General features: G+C 35.8%; 5 protein-coding genes across 7 annotated transcripts; 2 read left to right on the forward strand and 3 right to left on the reverse strand.

The window, feature by feature from the left end:
• Positions 1-390: 390 nt before the first annotated feature.
• Positions 391-2,999, reverse strand: LOC111791224 (UDP-glucose 4-epimerase GEPI48). Its single transcript, XM_023672489.2, has 8 exons — positions 2,743-2,999; positions 2,620-2,669; positions 2,414-2,549; positions 2,240-2,341; positions 1,936-2,163; positions 1,692-1,853; positions 1,527-1,618; positions 391-657 (listed from the first exon to the last, which is right to left on the reverse strand). The coding sequence occupies exons 1-8, from the start codon at positions 2,929-2,931 to the stop codon at positions 567-569; spliced, it is 1,050 nt and encodes a 349-aa protein (XP_023528257.2). The 5' UTR covers positions 2,932-2,999; the 3' UTR covers positions 391-566.
• Positions 3,000-3,585: 586 nt separating this feature from the next.
• Positions 3,586-7,504, reverse strand: LOC111791234 (uncharacterized). Of its 3 annotated transcripts, XM_087129482.1 has the most exons (7): positions 7,333-7,504; positions 6,937-6,966; positions 6,649-6,715; positions 6,501-6,562; positions 6,088-6,177; positions 5,873-6,009; positions 3,586-4,180 (listed from the first exon to the last, which is right to left on the reverse strand). In XM_087129482.1, the coding sequence occupies exons 3-7, from the start codon at positions 6,713-6,715 to the stop codon at positions 3,931-3,933; spliced, it is 606 nt and encodes a 201-aa protein (XP_086985608.1). In that variant the 5' UTR covers positions 6,937-6,966; positions 7,333-7,504; the 3' UTR covers positions 3,586-3,930. The 3 variants fall into 3 exon arrangements, with proteins under 3 accessions (XP_086985608.1, XP_023528268.2, XP_023528276.2); XM_023672500.2 differs by lacking the exon at positions 6,937-6,966; XM_023672508.2 differs by lacking the exon at positions 6,937-6,966 and having other exon boundaries at positions 6,649-6,718; positions 7,333-7,503.
• Positions 7,505-8,751: 1,247 nt separating this feature from the next.
• Positions 8,752-12,109, reverse strand: LOC111778974 (nucleoside diphosphate kinase 3). Its single transcript, XM_023658996.2, has 7 exons — positions 11,916-12,109; positions 10,925-11,062; positions 10,502-10,539; positions 10,344-10,394; positions 9,907-10,074; positions 9,711-9,823; positions 8,752-9,129 (listed from the first exon to the last, which is right to left on the reverse strand). The coding sequence occupies exons 1-7, from the start codon at positions 11,998-12,000 to the stop codon at positions 9,009-9,011; spliced, it is 714 nt and encodes a 237-aa protein (XP_023514764.2). The 5' UTR covers positions 12,001-12,109; the 3' UTR covers positions 8,752-9,008.
• A 1,632-nt stretch (positions 12,110-13,741) lies between these two features.
• On the forward strand, positions 13,742-14,630 carry NDHS (NAD(P)H-quinone oxidoreductase subunit S). The gene has a single exon (XM_023698118.2). The coding sequence runs from the start codon at positions 13,825-13,827 to the stop codon at positions 14,539-14,541; it is 717 nt and encodes a 238-aa protein (XP_023553886.2). The 5' UTR covers positions 13,742-13,824; the 3' UTR covers positions 14,542-14,630.
• Positions 14,631-16,014: 1,384 nt separating this feature from the next.
• On the forward strand, positions 16,015-16,728 carry LOC147793775 (uncharacterized). Its single transcript, XM_087121393.1, has one exon. It carries the CDS (start codon positions 16,184-16,186, stop codon positions 16,577-16,579), a length of 396 nt encoding a protein of 131 aa, XP_086977519.1. The 5' UTR covers positions 16,015-16,183; the 3' UTR covers positions 16,580-16,728.

Below are 16,728 nucleotides of genomic sequence, written 5' to 3' on the forward strand. Positions count from 1 at the left end.
TGATTACAAGGCAACTTCAACTGTTTTTAGCGTTTAGTAAAATTGATTGTATATTAATTAACCTTACAAAATATTAATTAATTTACATTTAATTTTTTATACATATAAAAAGACATAATTAAAAATAGTCAAAGTCAACTGATGTTAAAGAAGGGTGGGAAGATTCAAATATTTTGAACCGTTGGAGGGCTCCACCACTCCCTTTAAAGCCCTTTTTTGTGTTTGGCTTTTTATAAGATAACCCATTCAAATTCAAATTTAAACCATTCCACGCCTCTCAACGGCACATCCATAGCAATGGACTAATTCCGTTTGTATGTTTTAATGCAACCGACTTGTCTCAGTATCGTTTTTAATGGGGACTTCCGATTCAAAGTTTAGAAACATACATTAAAAGAAGCGTAGGAGCTTTTTTATTAAATAATCTTGAAAACATCGATAACTCAGCAATGATCAACTCCGACCAAGAGTTTTATAGTGCGTAACACGAACGTACATCTAAGAGGATAAGTAAGAGTAATGCAAAAGGGTTCGAGGTTAATCGATGGCCCCTAGAGAGCAAGCCATCAGTTGGCGTTTGGAGATTGATAGCCATAGGGATTCTTGCTGGCCCAGTTCCATTGATCCTTGCACATCTCCTCGACTCCATATTTAGCTCTGCATTCACAAATGGAACTGTAAGATGATGTTTTTTACTACAAACAACATTAAAACTCATAATCTTGACATTATATCCAACACAGAACTTTTGGTTATCAGAAATGTCTTGAAAGGAAGTTCGGTACAGAATTATACGTCTGCTGGAACGAGGAGAATATGTGTATTTGATGAACTAGTTACCGATTTATTTTTATGAAAGCAAGCTAAATCAAGGAAACATGTGAGATCCCACATTAGTTAGAAAGGGGAACGAAGCATTCTTTATACGGATGTGGAAACCTTTTCCTAGCAAACGTGTTTTTAAAATCTTGTGGGGAAGTCCGAAAGGGAAAGCCTAAAGAGGACAATGTCTGTTAGCAGTGGTCTTGGATTGTTACAAATGGTATCAGAGCCAGACACCGGGCGGTGCGCCAACAAGGACGTCGAGCCCCGAAGGGGATGGACGTTAGGCGGTGTGCCAGTGAGAACGCTAAGCCCCAAAGAGGGTAGACACCAAACGGTGGCCAACAAGAATGTTGGGCCTTGAAATGAGGTAAATTGTGAGATCTCACATCGATCGGAGAGAGGAACAAGTGCTAGCGAGGACGCTGAGCCCCGAAGTGGGGTAGACACCAGACGGTGGCCAAAGTCTCGAAAGGAGGTGAATTGTGAGATCTCACATCGATAGAAGAGAGGAACGAGTGCCAACGATGACATTGGTCCTCAAAAAGGGTGGATTTTATGAGATCCCACATCGGTTGAAGAGGAGAACAAAACATTCATTAAGGGTGTGAAAATCTCGAAAGGAAATCTAGAAGGAAAAGTCCAAAAAGATAATATTTGCTAGCAGTAAAACACGTGGTCATAGAACAAACAGTAAGACATACTTCCAGTTCAACTCCTTTTCAGCTTTGTGCGTTGATGCATAGACGACTTCAGCATCACCAGGTCGACGTTCAGCCATGACAAGAGGAATTTTCTGCAACAGAGGAATTAAGCACTGAATTAGAGGCATGAAGAAAGCAAGAAAGAAAGAAGCAGCAAAAACATACCTTTCCAGATGCCTTTTCAAAGGCTGCAACCATCTCCAAAACCGAAGTACCCTTTCCAGTTCCCAAATTGTAAACTTCACAGCCTACACCAGCCGCATCAAGCTTGCGCACAGCAGCAATATGTCCATCAGCCAAATCAACCACATGAATGTAATCACGCACCTGCAAACAAACCACATTAAATAAATTCTTCAATCATCATCTTCCTATGCAGCCAACCATCGTGGTCATAAAAACAACTCACTCCAGTTCCATCTTTTGTTGAATAGTCAGTTCCAAACACTGTCAACGCAGGCCGCCTGCCAACAGCCACTTGCTGAACAAAGGGCATGAGATTGTTTGGGATTCCACGGGGGTCCTCACCAATAAACCCACTAGGGTGTGCTCCCACTGGGTTGAAGTATCTCAGCAATATGATTTTCCATTCAGAGTCTGAACCATATATGTCACGACATATTTCTTCTATGAACAGCTGAAACAGAATCATGTTACCATCAATCCCAACAAGGGTTGGGTGTTAAGAGAGAGCAAGGGTGTTTGTTGCCTACCTTGGTTCGCCCATATGGGTTGGCTGCAGACAGAGGGAATTCCTCTGTACATGGTACCTCCTTTGGCCAACCATAAACGGTGGCTGAAGATGAGAACACCAGCTGAAATGTCGAAGATGTTAATTATAGAGACGAACAGCTTCAATGTGAAGAGAAAAAGAAATAGGATAACACCTTCTTGCACCCATAGGCTGCCATGGTTTCCAATAAAGTTATGGTTCCAACTAAGTTGTTGTCATAGTAAAGCAATGGCTTTTGTACACTTTCGCCGACTGCTTTCAGTCCAGCAAAGTGAATAACAGCATCAAATCTGCGATGATCATCGATTAATTAAGAATTGCAAAGGCTCATTAGCCAACAAAACTGTACAAGGTCCTTACTGTGTTGAAGCAAACACTTTCTCCAGAGCTCGTTTGTCCCGGAGGTCCAGCTATAAAACAAAACCCGTTTGAGGAGTTGAACATAGAAGACAAAAACAAGAAATTGAGAATTGAAATGGCAACCTTATGAAAGGAAAGGTTTTTTCCGAGGTCGCCGGCGAGCTCCTTGACCCGACGAACAGCGATTTCAGAGGAGTTGTCCAAGTTATCGACGATGACGGTGCGGTAACCACCGAGAAGGAGCTGAAGAACAGTATGGGTTCCAATGTAGCCAGCGCCACCAGTGACAAGAATAGATTTCGCCATGACCATACGAGAAATTGAAGAACAAAAGCTAATCAAAAGAAGTGTTGAGATGGGTGAAGAAGAAAGGTTTGGAAATGGAGAACAAATTTATACGAACCGAATGACAGAATCAGAAAAAAAGTTCTGTTTTTTCTTCTTTCTATTTTCTTTTTCTTTTTCTCTCCCTTTTGTAAGGTTCCTTTTTTTTTTTTGTAATTAACAGCATCTTGTGGCATTGTTAGGTTTATGACCACATTAGGACATGAAAATGAAAGATCGTTTAATTTTAAAAGCACATGATGATCTCTGGTTGGTGAGCCAAAGCCAAGCCAAAATAAAACAACTGATGCGTAAAAACTGATATGAATACAGTATGAATCAAAGCTAGCTCAGAATTTGTGCGTTTTCTTTTCAAGGAAACTAAAGAAGGAAGATTTGGTTGGTATGCTATATAGCCTATAAACTAAGCTGAAGCTCAAAATTCCATTGGCATTTCATCCTCACAAGATGAATAAGAATAATCCATTCCCTATTTAGTGATAAAAAGGTGAGAATCTTGTAACTTTCTTTTTAACAGAATCATGAATCTTCCTCCTTCCCTTTTCTCTCTCAGTCCCCATAAAAGATCCCTTAGTATCAGTGGGTACATAATAAAGCACCAAGTATAATAGACAAAGACAATGAAACTAAGTAACGTCACACTGCATTAGGCCATGAAATATAACACGGAACAGGTTGGGAAATTAGGCCATGAAAGCAAGAAAAAAAAAAGGGAAGGAAAAAAAAAAAAAAAGAACTTTACATGAACTGACTGCAGGTACAAATCTATATCATCTTGGGTCCATAATGAAGCTAGAAAAATGGTAAAAGAACAAGCCAACGGGTTTGGATGGATTAAACATAATGACATAGAAACAACTGGATTCATCCCTCTAATCCGCTATCAACCTATATCTATCGGACATCTACATTTCCCCCTAATAAAATCCATCGTGTGTACTAGATTTCTTTGTCTTCATTCATTCTTCAGTTACCAATACGGCCTCTTCCCCACGGAGGTCTTTGCTGGCGAGCACCATTCCGTTGTTGTGCACCGCCATTCTGTCGCTGCGACAACACCCTCAATCTCTGTTCCTTCATGTTGGCAAACAGTGAGTCGAGGGTTTGTGGCCTCTGTCTCGGTGTAGCATTTGTTTGCGTCTGGACTGGTGCAGTTATCTTGGGAATGAAGGTTGCATTATTAAATGGCTTTCTCTGAACAGGTGGAGCTTCAACCCTATACAAAGAATTATTCAAATGGTTGAAGGAACAGAAAAAATATCATTTATATACAGACCTGCTAGTCAAAACAAGTAGTATCCACATTTCAATTTCACAAACACCAATAATCTTCAACATGTCATCGCGCGAGTATGATGGCAGATAGATAAGAGTATCCTTACCTCGTAAGCAAATTCAAACCGAACCCAATAATGGAAATAAAAGACAAACCAGATCAGGAGAAGCACTCATCAAAAAAATGTGAATCAGCTCACAGTACGCTTGATTGGATCCAAAAAAGCACTTTCCGGTAACACAGACACACCCAAAACCTCAAATCGATCACCAAATGCTTTGCTTGCATTGTAATACGAATGAACAGAATATCTGAACTTGAACAAGAAAATGGAGGCTTCAACTGGGATATGACACAAAAGCATCAGCAGCATGAACAACGTCTGCAGAACTAGGGTATTCCACTGACTAGACCCCAAAATCTACACATAATACCTCACAGAAGGCCATAAATGTCACCGACATATTTTCACTAACCATTCATAATTTCTTCAGCACTTTTTTTATCACAATTACTACTAGTATCGAACATGCAGCAAGCAAAATTTCGATTCCACCCTCAAGGATCAATAAAAGATGATGAAACAGCAACTTCCCCTGTCCAAGCTGACTAGAGAAGTTGATAGAACCATTTAGTTCAGAAGTGGAAAATTTTCCAGTTATTTGCAGTTCTATGGCTGGTCAAGAAGTGAACTTAAATTTGTCAAAACAAGGTAGTTGAAGGGCTGGATAATGTTTCCAGGATGTGATGGTGAATGAAAAGGGAACCCCATGAGGAATCAAGGAAACTAGTAGACGGTTCACTAGAATGGTTACAAAGAAGCGCAAATTCAAGATCACCACAGCCCCTTGGCTCTGTGCAGGCAATAATGAAAGCATAAAGAGATATGGCAATTGTCATCCACCAGGAATGGAAATTGACCACAGCAGACATTGAGCATGGTGAACAAGCCTATTGTGGAAGAGTGCTCTGGTGTGTTAAAACATCACATGTTACAAAGCAGATTCAACATCCTCAACCAAAGGGTAACGGGCTGAGGCTCCTCTACTGTTATGCATCGTCTATGAAGAATTGAGTAACCCAAGACAATCACCACATTTAACAAGGAGAAAAAACTCAAACATTACACACTCATCCAATGCACACAAAAGCTATTTTTACGACTTTTTTCCAGATGGTGCAGCAGTCAATTTCATTCAAATTTCCCACTTTTGTCCCACTTGCAGTAGAATCCCATCAACCACTTACTCATCAGAAAACCAAAAGACTATTCGATGAATTCCAAAACCAAACTTAAGAAGATAAAGCAGAATCAATTCCCAGGCAGCATGGAAGAAATGAAATAAGTGGAAATACTCCCCACTCCATTTTAACTGGTTGAAGCAAAACTATCACACAGTTGTTCCAACCAACAAATTACTGCGCTAACTTCATATAGTAAAACTTGATGGACATTGTAGAAGTCACCAATTTTTCATAAACGCAATTTACCTGCCATATCATGAAATATCACATCACACCAACCATCCACCAAATTCAACTGTTCGTTTCTAAATTAGAATTGGAGTAAAAACTATAATCATAATTCACAATGAGAAGCTTGCGTAGACTAACAATAAGCACAGACAATACCTTGTCTTCTTCCAATTGGGCACCCTACGGTTAAAGGCTCTAGGCCGAATAGGAGCAACTGCAGCCGTTCTTGCAACCTCGGTTGCCAATGCAAACTGATTCCCTTGAAAATTTGACCTCCTTTTGGCCAAAGCCCCCTAAATAAAATGAAAATTCAGGACCAGTCATACAAAATAAGTAAAATAAATGATAATCAAGTTGAAAACTGTACAAACCTGTCTTAGAGAGGTTCTAGCGTCCATGAATCGCTGCAACTTCCTAGGTCTATCCTGAGTGGCGTTATTTGGAAATTTCTGCATTTTGTTCTGCATATAAAAGACGAATCATTATTAGATAATAATAAAAAGGAAACTTCCAATTTCAACAATAAATTGCTCGGGTTAAACTGTTAAGAATGAGATAGAAAATATAATTGGGAAGGTGTATATTATCATTGATATTGATATCCTTTAAATAGGATACGAAAAGTACAAATGAGGAAAATATAAAATAATTAAATACTGAGAATAAAATAAAATATACTCTAAATCAAATCATAAATGGAAGAATATTAAGATATAATATTTAAGATATATTCCATAAATAATATATCTAACATAAACGCATGCAAAAGAAAACAGGTTCTTACCGGAAACCTTCTTTGCTTCCTTCCTTTATTTCCAGTATTTTTGGACATCTTGATAATGTCGTCTATTTCAACAAGAAGATGTAGAAAAGGAAAAATCAATAAATTTTCAAATAAACGGGAAAACCGATGCAAGAATTTGAAGGCCAACCTAAAGCCATGTCCATCTTCTTCTCAGTTATGGCAATTGCTTCAGTAGTAAGTGGTTTAGCCGCCATCTAGTATAAGATTAAAAAAATGAGGGTTACTGGTGAACCAAGTAAAGAAACAATTGGAATAAATTCGCCATTAGATCAATAAGGACACATCCTCAAGAGAAAAAACATTAAATAACAAGGTGGCTCAAATAGCTTATAGGTCTAAAGTCAAGTGTGCCTCGCAACGGTACGTTTAAAAAAATAATTAATAGATGGCTACTGAATAAATTTGGACAAATTACCTCTGAAAACTCAAGAAACCGATCAGGTTCCTGTCTGAGTTTCAGAATTAAAAGTTGTCAATAAATACAATAAACTTACAAGGCCTCAAGAAACTAAAAGAATCCCGGAAGAAAAAGAAATTAAATCATGACAAGCAAAAAAATGGAGGAAAATAATCGCTGATTAAGTTTCCAGTGAAAAAGAATCCAAGTAATCTATACATCCTCAACGATAAAACATTAACAAAACCAAGAAATCTCCTCATAACACATTCGTACACAACTTAAAGAGGATAACAACTCCACTACGTCTCCCCCAAAACATCGAACAGCAACCAACAACCAAAAAATCGAAAACAAGCATCTAGGGTTTCCATCGACGGAACGATAGAACCAAACAGATAATAAAGAACTCACCTCTTGATGATAAGATAACTCGTCGCTCGAGAAAACGATCAAAGAAACACCAGAGAAAAATTAGGGCAGAGAACTTCCGAAGTTCCTCAACGAAAGAGATGAAAGATCCCTGAGCTTCGCGGGAGAGTCGATTACTGAACGCGGAATGAATTGGAGACTTGGATGGGAAATAAGGCAAAGGAGGGGCATATATAGGGCAAGCAGCGACGTCGTTTCAGTGAAATAATATTAAGGAGGTTTGATTGGGATTTGGAGTCCGCCATAGCTGGAAAGACGGAGATATTGCTTATCTTTGCGCGCAGCCCGAATTTGGCGTAATGGGGTAAGATGACAGCATTTTCAATGCAACCACTTAGATTGTGACACGTCATTAGATTTGGGTGTCGACCAATTCAATATTTTTGAGTGGCAAAACTTTAATTAGATTTGGTTAAATTAGATTTAAATTTTTTAAAATTTTGCACAAATTACTCCTATCCATTCATTATTTAGTTCAATTGCAAAATTTAGTTACAAGTATCTAATAAATATATTAAGAATATAAAAATATATTTAAACATATTAAAATAATTAATATACAATATATAAAAATAGATATTTAAAATTTGAATCGTTGAATATATTTTATCATATTTTATAACATTTAAATATGATTTGAATAAGATATTATATCTTAATATACCATATATTCAAATATATAATTCTGACATAATCTCTAAAAATAAGATTTTTAATAGAGTCAAAATCCAAAAGTCTTGCTCTTATATTCAATGTTTTCTTTTTCTCTTATATTTAGTATATATTTTTTTTTTTAATAAAATTAAAACGGGTCTCATGCTTGATGAAGAGCTAATTCTTTTCATCAGCACTTGCTCACTTGATAATAAATGTTTTTTAAGAAAGTTCCAATTTTAATTTCAATATTAATTAGATAAAACATTATATCACATTTTCTCTAATATTGAAATTTGATTTTTTTAGACAATTATGACATTATATCACATTTACTTTTTAGAAATATTATGGAATTTAATAAGAGGTAATGATGGAGGGACATAACTACAACCAAATTAGGTTAAAGTTTATATATTTTTATATTGATATTAAGTGTAAATTTAAAAAGTAACTCTTATAGTTGATCAGAACACGTTGACACAAACACTCTTGCGTATATTAGGCATCTGCTTAGAGAGAGGAAAAAACTAATCCTCTCGCATTGAGTTCAAAACTTGATATTACTTTATTGACTTTTCATTTAGTGCTTCTCATTTCCTATAATTAATCACTTATTGCTGCTACAATTTAACAACTTAACCAGATAATTATCCTAAAATGCACATGAAAAGAAATTATGGTGAAGTCTTCATGAACTTCTCCCTCTAATATAATACGAGTACAAAAGAAAATGGAAAGAGAAAGTTGTAATAAAGAAGGAATCAAGATCTGCTTATTATCTCAGAAACGAAGTTGTACCAACTGTTTGTCATAAGTAAGACTCTCAAAAACTGTTTGTTTTTTCGCACTATGGATGGATGAGCCCATAGCCTCGTCTCAGCACAGGACATATTTTATTCGCAGAATTCTGAAAATACCCGCCGCTCTTCACGGGTGCTGTTGTCTACCTCGAGTTAAAGCAGAAAGAAGTTTAACAAAAAAGAGAGGGAAAGGAAAACTCATCAGTCTCCATACACCCATTTCTCTGAGTTGCTTGTGTAGCTAACCAATTCCTCTGGTTTGAACCACAACTTGATCTCATCTACCGCAGTCTCTGGTCCATCGCTTCCATGGATGATGTTCCTGTATATATTACAATCAAACAAGTTTAAGGAGGGATTTTGGAAGCCAAGATCACTTCTAAATCCTTTTTTATCATTATTCAAAATTCATTCACAAGTAAACTAAGATATAGGTTGACCCCAATAGGAATCATTGGCCAGTCGTCTTCTATGACATACATGGTCTTTGGTTCATTGGTTTATAGGATATCAAGAATAAACATGGTTATTATATATTAACGTTAAGTAAGCAAAATAGACGGAAGTGTTACAAACAAGTTTAAAGATTGAATATTACTTTCCATGAAGTCTGGGAACTGAAAATGTTTTTCAATCAATTAAATTTTGATATATTTCAATGTTTGAAATGAGAATCCCCATGAATGATGAAATGCACGAATGATAATCTTGATTTTTAAAGCAACACCACGTCTTCTAATATTTAGATTTTGGAGTGAGATGTTCAAATTGGAGACATGAGTTATGCTGAAGTAATTGGGGAAGTTGGTGTAGAGAGTGATTCCCATGCTCTGTTTCATTTCCTTGAATGTGTGTCCTAATTATCTTCACCAAATGACTATGGAGGAAGTAATAAGGCATTACCTGCCAACAATAACAGCTAGATCTCCTCTAATGGTTCCGGGCTCAGATTTCTGTGGATCTGTTGCTCCAATAAGTTTTCGTCCATATCTGATCACTCCCTCACCTTCCCAAACCTGTAGAATTAAAAAACTTAAGGTTCATCCAAGCTCAAAAGCAGTTGCAGTTACACACAGAGAAATTTCCGGTTCTTACTGACCATTGCGATGACGGGGCCAGAGCTAAGAAATTCACAGAGGCCATTAAAGAAGGGTCTTTCCTTCAGATCATGATAATGCCTCTGAGCAAATTCCTTTGAAGGAATAATAACTTTAATGCCTACAAGTTTAAATCCTTTCCTCTCAAAACGGGATATGATTTCTGCTATCTGTTACATAGTACAAGTATTGGATCAGATAAATATACGAACACCCTTCCCAATCAGGCAAAAAGTAAAAATCAATACAGAGTAAAAGAATTTTTTTTTTTTTTTTTTTTTTTTTTTTTCAGCCTATCCTTTTCAGCCTATACAGCTCTATTTTATTACACTTACATCTTGTATACCAATACCAGATGTAAGTGTAATAAAATAGAGCTGTCAAATATCAAATCAGAATTGGCATAAAGAAAAACGTCGCAAGGATAGTATAGTCTTACCAGCCCTCTCTGTACGCCATCTGGCTTGATGGCTATAAAGGTGCGCTCGAACTGCGAGAAGTTATGAGAAAGCTCGTAAGTGTAGTGTAATAATGATCACTAACTATTCATTAAGGATGAGGTAAACGTGAACAAAGAAATCATGTTTAGTATATTACCTCTGCAGCATGTGCTTCCTGCTCCTGGAGCATGTAAGCTACATTAAAAGAAAAAAGATAATCATATGTTAGGACGGAGGAAAAGAAAAGGGGTTGGCACCGTCCCCATCTTTACATCGTTGTACAATTACTTACACCAACATTAGCCATTTTTATTCTGATGAACTTTGAAGGAAGTCGGATTTTATTTCTTCTAAAATTTAATTTTTGATGTAAAAGACGACGTATTAAATATGATAAGTAGATGGCAAAAAGTTTAACATAATAGTTTCATTACAGAGAAGGAGCCCCTCCTTTCATCGTTCTGTCCTGAATAGGTATGTCGGATCCAGAAATCTAATTCTACCCCATCAAATGGAAGAAATTTATAGCATTTTTCACAGAATCCAGACAAGTATATTATAAGAGTTATGTCGACTGAACCTGCGGCAGGAAGGGCAAGCAATCCTGAAATCCATCCTCTAGATGCGTATGCTGAACCGGCATTTTCATAGATTGAAGCAAGAGAAGAGGACTTTTCCCTTAGCGTCACTGCAGTAGCGGAACCTACGACTCTTCCACCTGCCATCGAGTCAACACAAACTACAGTTAGTTTTCATTTCGATAAATTGGAGTAATTCACATTCAGTCCACAAGGCATGCACATAAACAAAATCGACATCGAAATACGAAGCTAAAATTTCTCATTTCAATTAGTCGGTCTAATACGCATAGAATCAAACAAAAAGCGACATTGAAATACAAAGCAAATCGCGCTTCCCAAAAACCGAAATCGACTCGGAAAAAACGATAAAACAGTCATAAAACAGAGATTCAGGAATTCAGGTTGAAAATACAAGACAAAATGAACCAATAGATCCCGCGTCAGAGCAAACTATCTCCAACATTGTAACATAAACAAAACCGACATTGAAACACGAAGCTACAATCTCCCAATTTCAATTCTCCATAGTAACTCGCTCACAATCACCGTCTATACAGCACAGAGACTGTCAATGCATCTCACTGAGCTGCTCTTACCTTTATCTGTAATTCAGTTACTTTCGTAAATATTCAGTTGTACTTTGTTAAATTTCTGTTTCGCAATTATTTGCTCAACAGATCACCCATTTATATACAAAACATTTTCAAGTTAATGAGAAATTCCTAAATCTTTTTACATCTTTCCTTAATTTCTAAAGGTTTATTACAGACAAAAAAGAAAACCGAAAGTGAAATCCAAAAGCAAATAGTACTTCCTAAAACAGAAACTAGCTCAAATATATGCTTATGTAACAGTATTAATCTTAGATCCATCCATTTCAGGTGGAATATTTCGCAAATGAACAAACAAAAACCGGATCAGAAACAAGACAATAATAAAAAAAAAAAAAAAAAAAAAAACAAAGATGAATCAAAATACAAACGATATTACCAGCGGAATAAGAGCGAGAGGTCCGGGAAGCGGCGAGGATGGACCTGGCGGCTCTAGAAGCAGATCTACAGATGTTGGAACTCATATTGATAGAGAAGAAGAGAAGAGGGAAATTTGAGCGGAGAGAGTGGTGGTTGGTGTGAAGTGAAAGGGGGAGAGAGAAAGAGGGGTTTATATGGAAGAGAGAGATTGGTTGTTGAAGTTTTGTGTGGTTAGGTTAAAAGGTACGCAAAGGCCGTTGAGAAGAGACGCGAATACCAATGCGATGCGTTTCCGTCACCGTCGTCTCCGACTCTAACTGCCGTTTGGTTTAAGAACTCGCACAATAAACTCCCGCTAATCCGCTCCTTTAATTTTGCTTTAAATCCCTATTTATCATTTCTTTAAATGTCCATTTTTTTTTTCATTAAATCTTATTATTTTATTAATAATGACACCAATTCAAAATCAATTATGATTTTAAATATTGATAATTTGAACACTACAATTAAAAATGTCTAACTATAAAAATAATATTTAAATATTAGCTACCTAAGGATGAATTTTAAAACCTTATTTTTTAACTATTAATTTCATATCGTAGAGGATAGCATGGGCATAATAACTGGTATGCTAAAGGTCCATAAAATAATGTGCAAATGATACCGAACGAAGAAAGAACATGAACTACATCACATCATTTTTACGCAAAGAATGGTATTCTTTTTTTAATGTGCGTTTTATTTTTCTAGGTGTAATGGTGCCATAAAGTAAGGAGCTTTCTATTCAAGAATATGAACATTTCCAAGGTGGATGCTCGATGACTAAAAAGATAAAGTAAGAATCACTTTTCCTTCCATTCACTTTCTCCCTAATATTCTTCTATTTTTTCCTTCTACTACATATTTGAAATCATATATTGTTTTTAAAATCTCATTAATATTATTAATATTTTATAGTCTCTAATCTTTAAAAAATAAGTGACAGCATAAGTGCCTGTAAATTTAATTTTAGGTGTGATCCAAATTAAAAATTATAATTAATCATTATTTAATTTATATCAATTTGTTTAATATGGGGATTCATAATACACATTTCATTATATATTGGCTTTAAAAATAAATAAATATTATTAGATTATTTATATACACCCTCGTGATTAATATGTTTGCTAGTACTAATATACATCTAAGAATTCTTAATTGGCTAGTTGTAAATAGACCCAGATCTAGACTGTGGAACAAACGATTATCCCGAACCTACAGCGGTGATTCTCTGAGATAGAATGCGATAACACTTATTAATCTCTATTTAGCCAAAGAAGGGAGAGGGAGTGGGGACTAGAGATGTTTGTGGATGGACTTTCTCATCTCTCACCCGAGATGATTAGCCACAAAAAATTTCTCCCATTATTAATATTTAAAAAAAAAAAATGTAAAAATTATAATATGAATATTTATGTATGATAATTTTCTTCTTTTAATTTTATTGATTTTCAAATGTACATGGATTGATATTGATATCTAGATATTTTCAACATCACTAGTAGATTGACAAGTGTTAGATGAATTATTGGATCATATTGTACTCATGTTAGCTTAATTGGTTCATAAAATTAAATAATTGGGCATCTTTTTGGCGAAGAGAAGTTGGGGGTAGCCAAGTGTTGTAGCCCCACACCCACCCTTTTCCACAAAACGCATCCACAGGCTTTCATTTGTCGATGGATATCATATCATGGATTCATATCACAATCCAATGAAATGTAAGCCATATAATATCTATCTCATCTTATAAAATATACTTCCAAATCAAAATTTAATAAGAAAATACCAAATCCACGCAATATAATCGAAACCAACCAACTCGTGGTTACAGTGACGGTCACGGACTCGCCGCCTTCATCACTGTAATCAGCAGAGCCATAGCCATGGCGTCCTCCATCTCCCTCCCTTCTCCCCAATCTCCCCTTCTCAAATCCACCTTCCTCGGCCGAACTACCCGCCGCTTTCATCTCCACCGCCAATTTCCCCTTCCCCGTCGCGCATCACCAAGCCATCACACTTTCCGGCCCTCCGCCGCCTTCGATTTGGCCCAGCTTCTCGGCGGAAGAGGCCTTTGCAATGGCGAGAAAGGTCTCAAAGAGGAACTGAAGCGAAACGTGGTGGAGGAAACAATCGGCGCCGAAATTCCGGAAACAACCGAGAAATTAGCCGTCGATAAGGTTCCAGAAGATGGATTCGACAAGGAATTGATGGGATTAACCGGCGGATTTCCTGGCGGAGAGAAAGGATTGCGGAAATTCATATCGGAAAATCCTCCTCCTCCACCTCCGAAACCTTCCGCTTCAAAATCCATCGAAATCGGTGCGATTCCGAGTTCGCAGAAACCAAAACCACCGGATCTGCCGCTGTTGCTGCCCGGAATGATCGCGATCGTGAAGAATCCGAACAGTCCATATTATATGTACTGCGGAATTGTACAGAGAATCACAGACGGAAAGGCAGGAGTTCTTTTCGAAGGAGGAAATTGGGATCGATTGATTACGTTTCGGCTGGAGGAGCTTGAACGAAGAGAAAAAGGACCTCCGATGAAGAATCCAAGATCGGCTGTTCTTGAACCTCTTCTTCAAAAGGATTCCCAATGATTCCGATGGGCTCCGGTGAATTTCTGTTTAGTTCTCTGTTTGTTTTCCTGGAATTCCGACTTGGAATAAATGTGTGAATATTCCCAATCGATTAAGCGTCTCATTTTAACTAATTATCACACATACAAATTAAAAAAAATAAATAAATAAATAATCGACTAATTTTAACCGTTTCAATCGGTTTTCGATAATTTTTATTTATTTTTTTAAAAATAAAACTCAGTCCAATACTCCAAATTGACTGGATCAATCGGTGACTGGTTTGATTTAAACTGATTTTCAAAACAAAGCCGTGTAATTATGGAATTATTTTAAAATAATTATTATTTCTCAGACTTAGTCTTCCCTCTAGCCAACTACTCTATTACTGATTTACTGTTAATTAGCTATATATTCCAAAATCTTTATATTTTTTTAATTAAAAAACTATTTCTAAAAAAAAGCTTTAAAAAAATAGATTATCTAGATATAAATTTTAATCGATTAATTGAAAATGTTCAAAATAAGTAGCTTGGAAAAAAAAAATATATTGCATTTAAAAACAAAATTTAAAAAAAATGTTAAATTACCTATTTAGTCTTTTAACTTTATATTATTAAAACTCTTTTTTTTTTTTCTTTGGCAATGAGTATGCATTTTGGTCAACAAAATCGTACCGTACACAGTCAAATTTCTTTTTTTTTTTTTTACCCAAATGATAAGTTAATTGAAGTGTACGGTACAATCATTTTCTTTTACCTTCAAATTTAACTATGACTAGATTTTAAATTTTATTTCAAGCAAGAATTTAATTCAAACCTTATGGTTTATTTATTTATTTATTTGGAAAACCCATTCTATGTAAATAATAGTGAAATACCCACTTCACCCCTATGATTCAATAGTCAAAACCTAGAGTGTTTCATTTTGGTCGTGGGTCATATGTAAAGACCATTGGACTTTCAATAATAAACACAAATTACTTGACCCAATTCATACTTTTTTTTTTTTCCCCTTTTGTTTATTCCTTTCACCTTCTCGATCTTCCAACCTACAATTTCAAATTGATGACTGTTTTCAATTTTTATTTAATTCAATATTTTAATTTATGTTTTTAAACTTATTTTAGGTATCTTTTTAAGTTTCTTGCAAATCTATCACATTTATTGTACTCATTAAAAAATATATATAAAGAATATAATTCAATTTGTAATTTAATCCGAGCATAATTTAATAGATAAAATAATAATCACGATTTAAAATTAAACTTATTTTCTAAGAGTAAATTTGAAAATATCCAAAATTTAATTTATCTAATTTTGTTTAATAAAAAACATAAATGTCAAAATTTTATTTTTTAATGGTAAGTAACTAAAACTTATTGATAGCCGAAAAGTTGAAGAAAAGGTATATAAAAAGAATCTGAAAATGAAATTCAATGACAATATAAATATGAAAAAAAGAAAAACAAAAGATTCATGGAAAAAAAAATAGCTTTTTTTTTTTTTTTAATTAAAAAAGGAAAAAAGTCTTAATTATCAAAATAACAAACCTTTGAATTCTCAGGCATCTTGTTCCCCTATTTATTTTCCCTCCCTTTCCTCCTCACGAACTCCTTCCATAACCTCATCTCTCTCTCTCTCTCTATTGCATCTGAAAAATCATGATTAGCAACTTGATTTCAAGCTTGAACAAAAAATTGCAGGCGGTTGAAATCAGCAATCGCTGCAGACGAACGAAGAAGACGACGACGTACGTTTACAGAGACGATCTGAACAAGAAGAAGCAGTCGCCGTCGTCGCAGCAGCAACCGGAAATCAAGAAAGTGAAGAAGAGAGTGAGATTTGCAGAGACGGAGCCGGTGATAATCGCCATCGATGCAGAGGAGGAAACAGAGAAGAAGAGAGTGGTGAGAATAACGGTGAAAGTAACGAAGCAAGAAGCGAATCGGATGCTATCGAGGTGCTCCGAAGGCGGCGTTCTGGAACTCGGAGATGCGGCTTGTGAGCTCATGCGGATTCCTGCCGCTCGAGTTAGGTCTTCTATGGTGGCCAATTGAATTTTCCCCCATTCTTCTTCTTCTTCTTCTATTCGACAAGTTCTAGGGCTTTTATCTGAAATTATATTCACAATTATATTATATTAGTGTAATCCGGATTTATTGTAAATTATATTTTATTGATATAAAATTTTTGAAGGAATAAATTT

Source organism: Cucurbita pepo, chromosome 1 (genome assembly GCF_057944985.1).
Source record: "Cucurbita pepo subsp. pepo isolate OVF chromosome 1, ASM5794498v1, whole genome shotgun sequence".
In the NCBI taxonomy this organism is placed as follows: domain Eukaryota; kingdom Viridiplantae; phylum Streptophyta; class Magnoliopsida; order Cucurbitales; family Cucurbitaceae; genus Cucurbita; species Cucurbita pepo.

Bases quoted from the DNA above. Each gene is read 5' to 3' on its own strand.
- LOC111791224 (XM_023672489.2), bottom strand. From the start codon at position 2,931: ATGGTCATGGCGAAATCTATTCTTGTCACTGGTGGCGCTGGCTACATT. The intron at 2,550-2,619 runs GTAAGGACCTTG...TGATCATCGCAG, and splicing joins AAAGTGTTTGCTTCAACACA to ATTTGATGCTGTTATTCACT. The intron at 1,854-1,935 runs GTGAGTTGTTTT...GTTTGTTTGCAG, and splicing joins CAACAAAAGATGGAACTGGA to GTGCGTGATTACATTCATGT.
- LOC111791234 (XM_023672500.2), bottom strand. From the start codon at position 6,715: ATGGCGGCTAAACCACTTACTACTGAAGCAATTGCCATAACTGAGAAG. The intron at 6,178-6,500 runs GTAAGAACCTGT...TTTTATATGCAG, and splicing joins GGAAGCAAAGAAGGTTTCCG to AACAAAATGCAGAAATTTCC. The intron at 4,181-5,872 runs GTATTGTCTGTG...TTCTTTGTATAG, and splicing joins CCCAATTGGAAGAAGACAAG to GGTTGAAGCTCCACCTGTTC.
- LOC111778974 (XM_023658996.2), bottom strand. From the start codon at position 12,000: ATGAGTTCCAACATCTGTAGATCTGCTTCTAGAGCCGCCAGGTCCATC. The intron at 10,075-10,343 runs GTAAGACTATAC...ACTATGTAACAG, and splicing joins ATGGCGTACAGAGAGGGCTG to ATAGCAGAAATCATATCCCG. The intron at 9,824-9,906 runs GTCAGTAAGAAC...TTAATTCTACAG, and splicing joins CTGGCCCCGTCATCGCAATG to GTTTGGGAAGGTGAGGGAGT.
- NDHS (XM_023698118.2), top strand. From the start codon at position 13,825: ATGGCGTCCTCCATCTCCCTCCCTTCTCCCCAATCTCCCCTTCTCAAA.
- LOC147793775 (XM_087121393.1), top strand. From the start codon at position 16,184: ATGATTAGCAACTTGATTTCAAGCTTGAACAAAAAATTGCAGGCGGTT.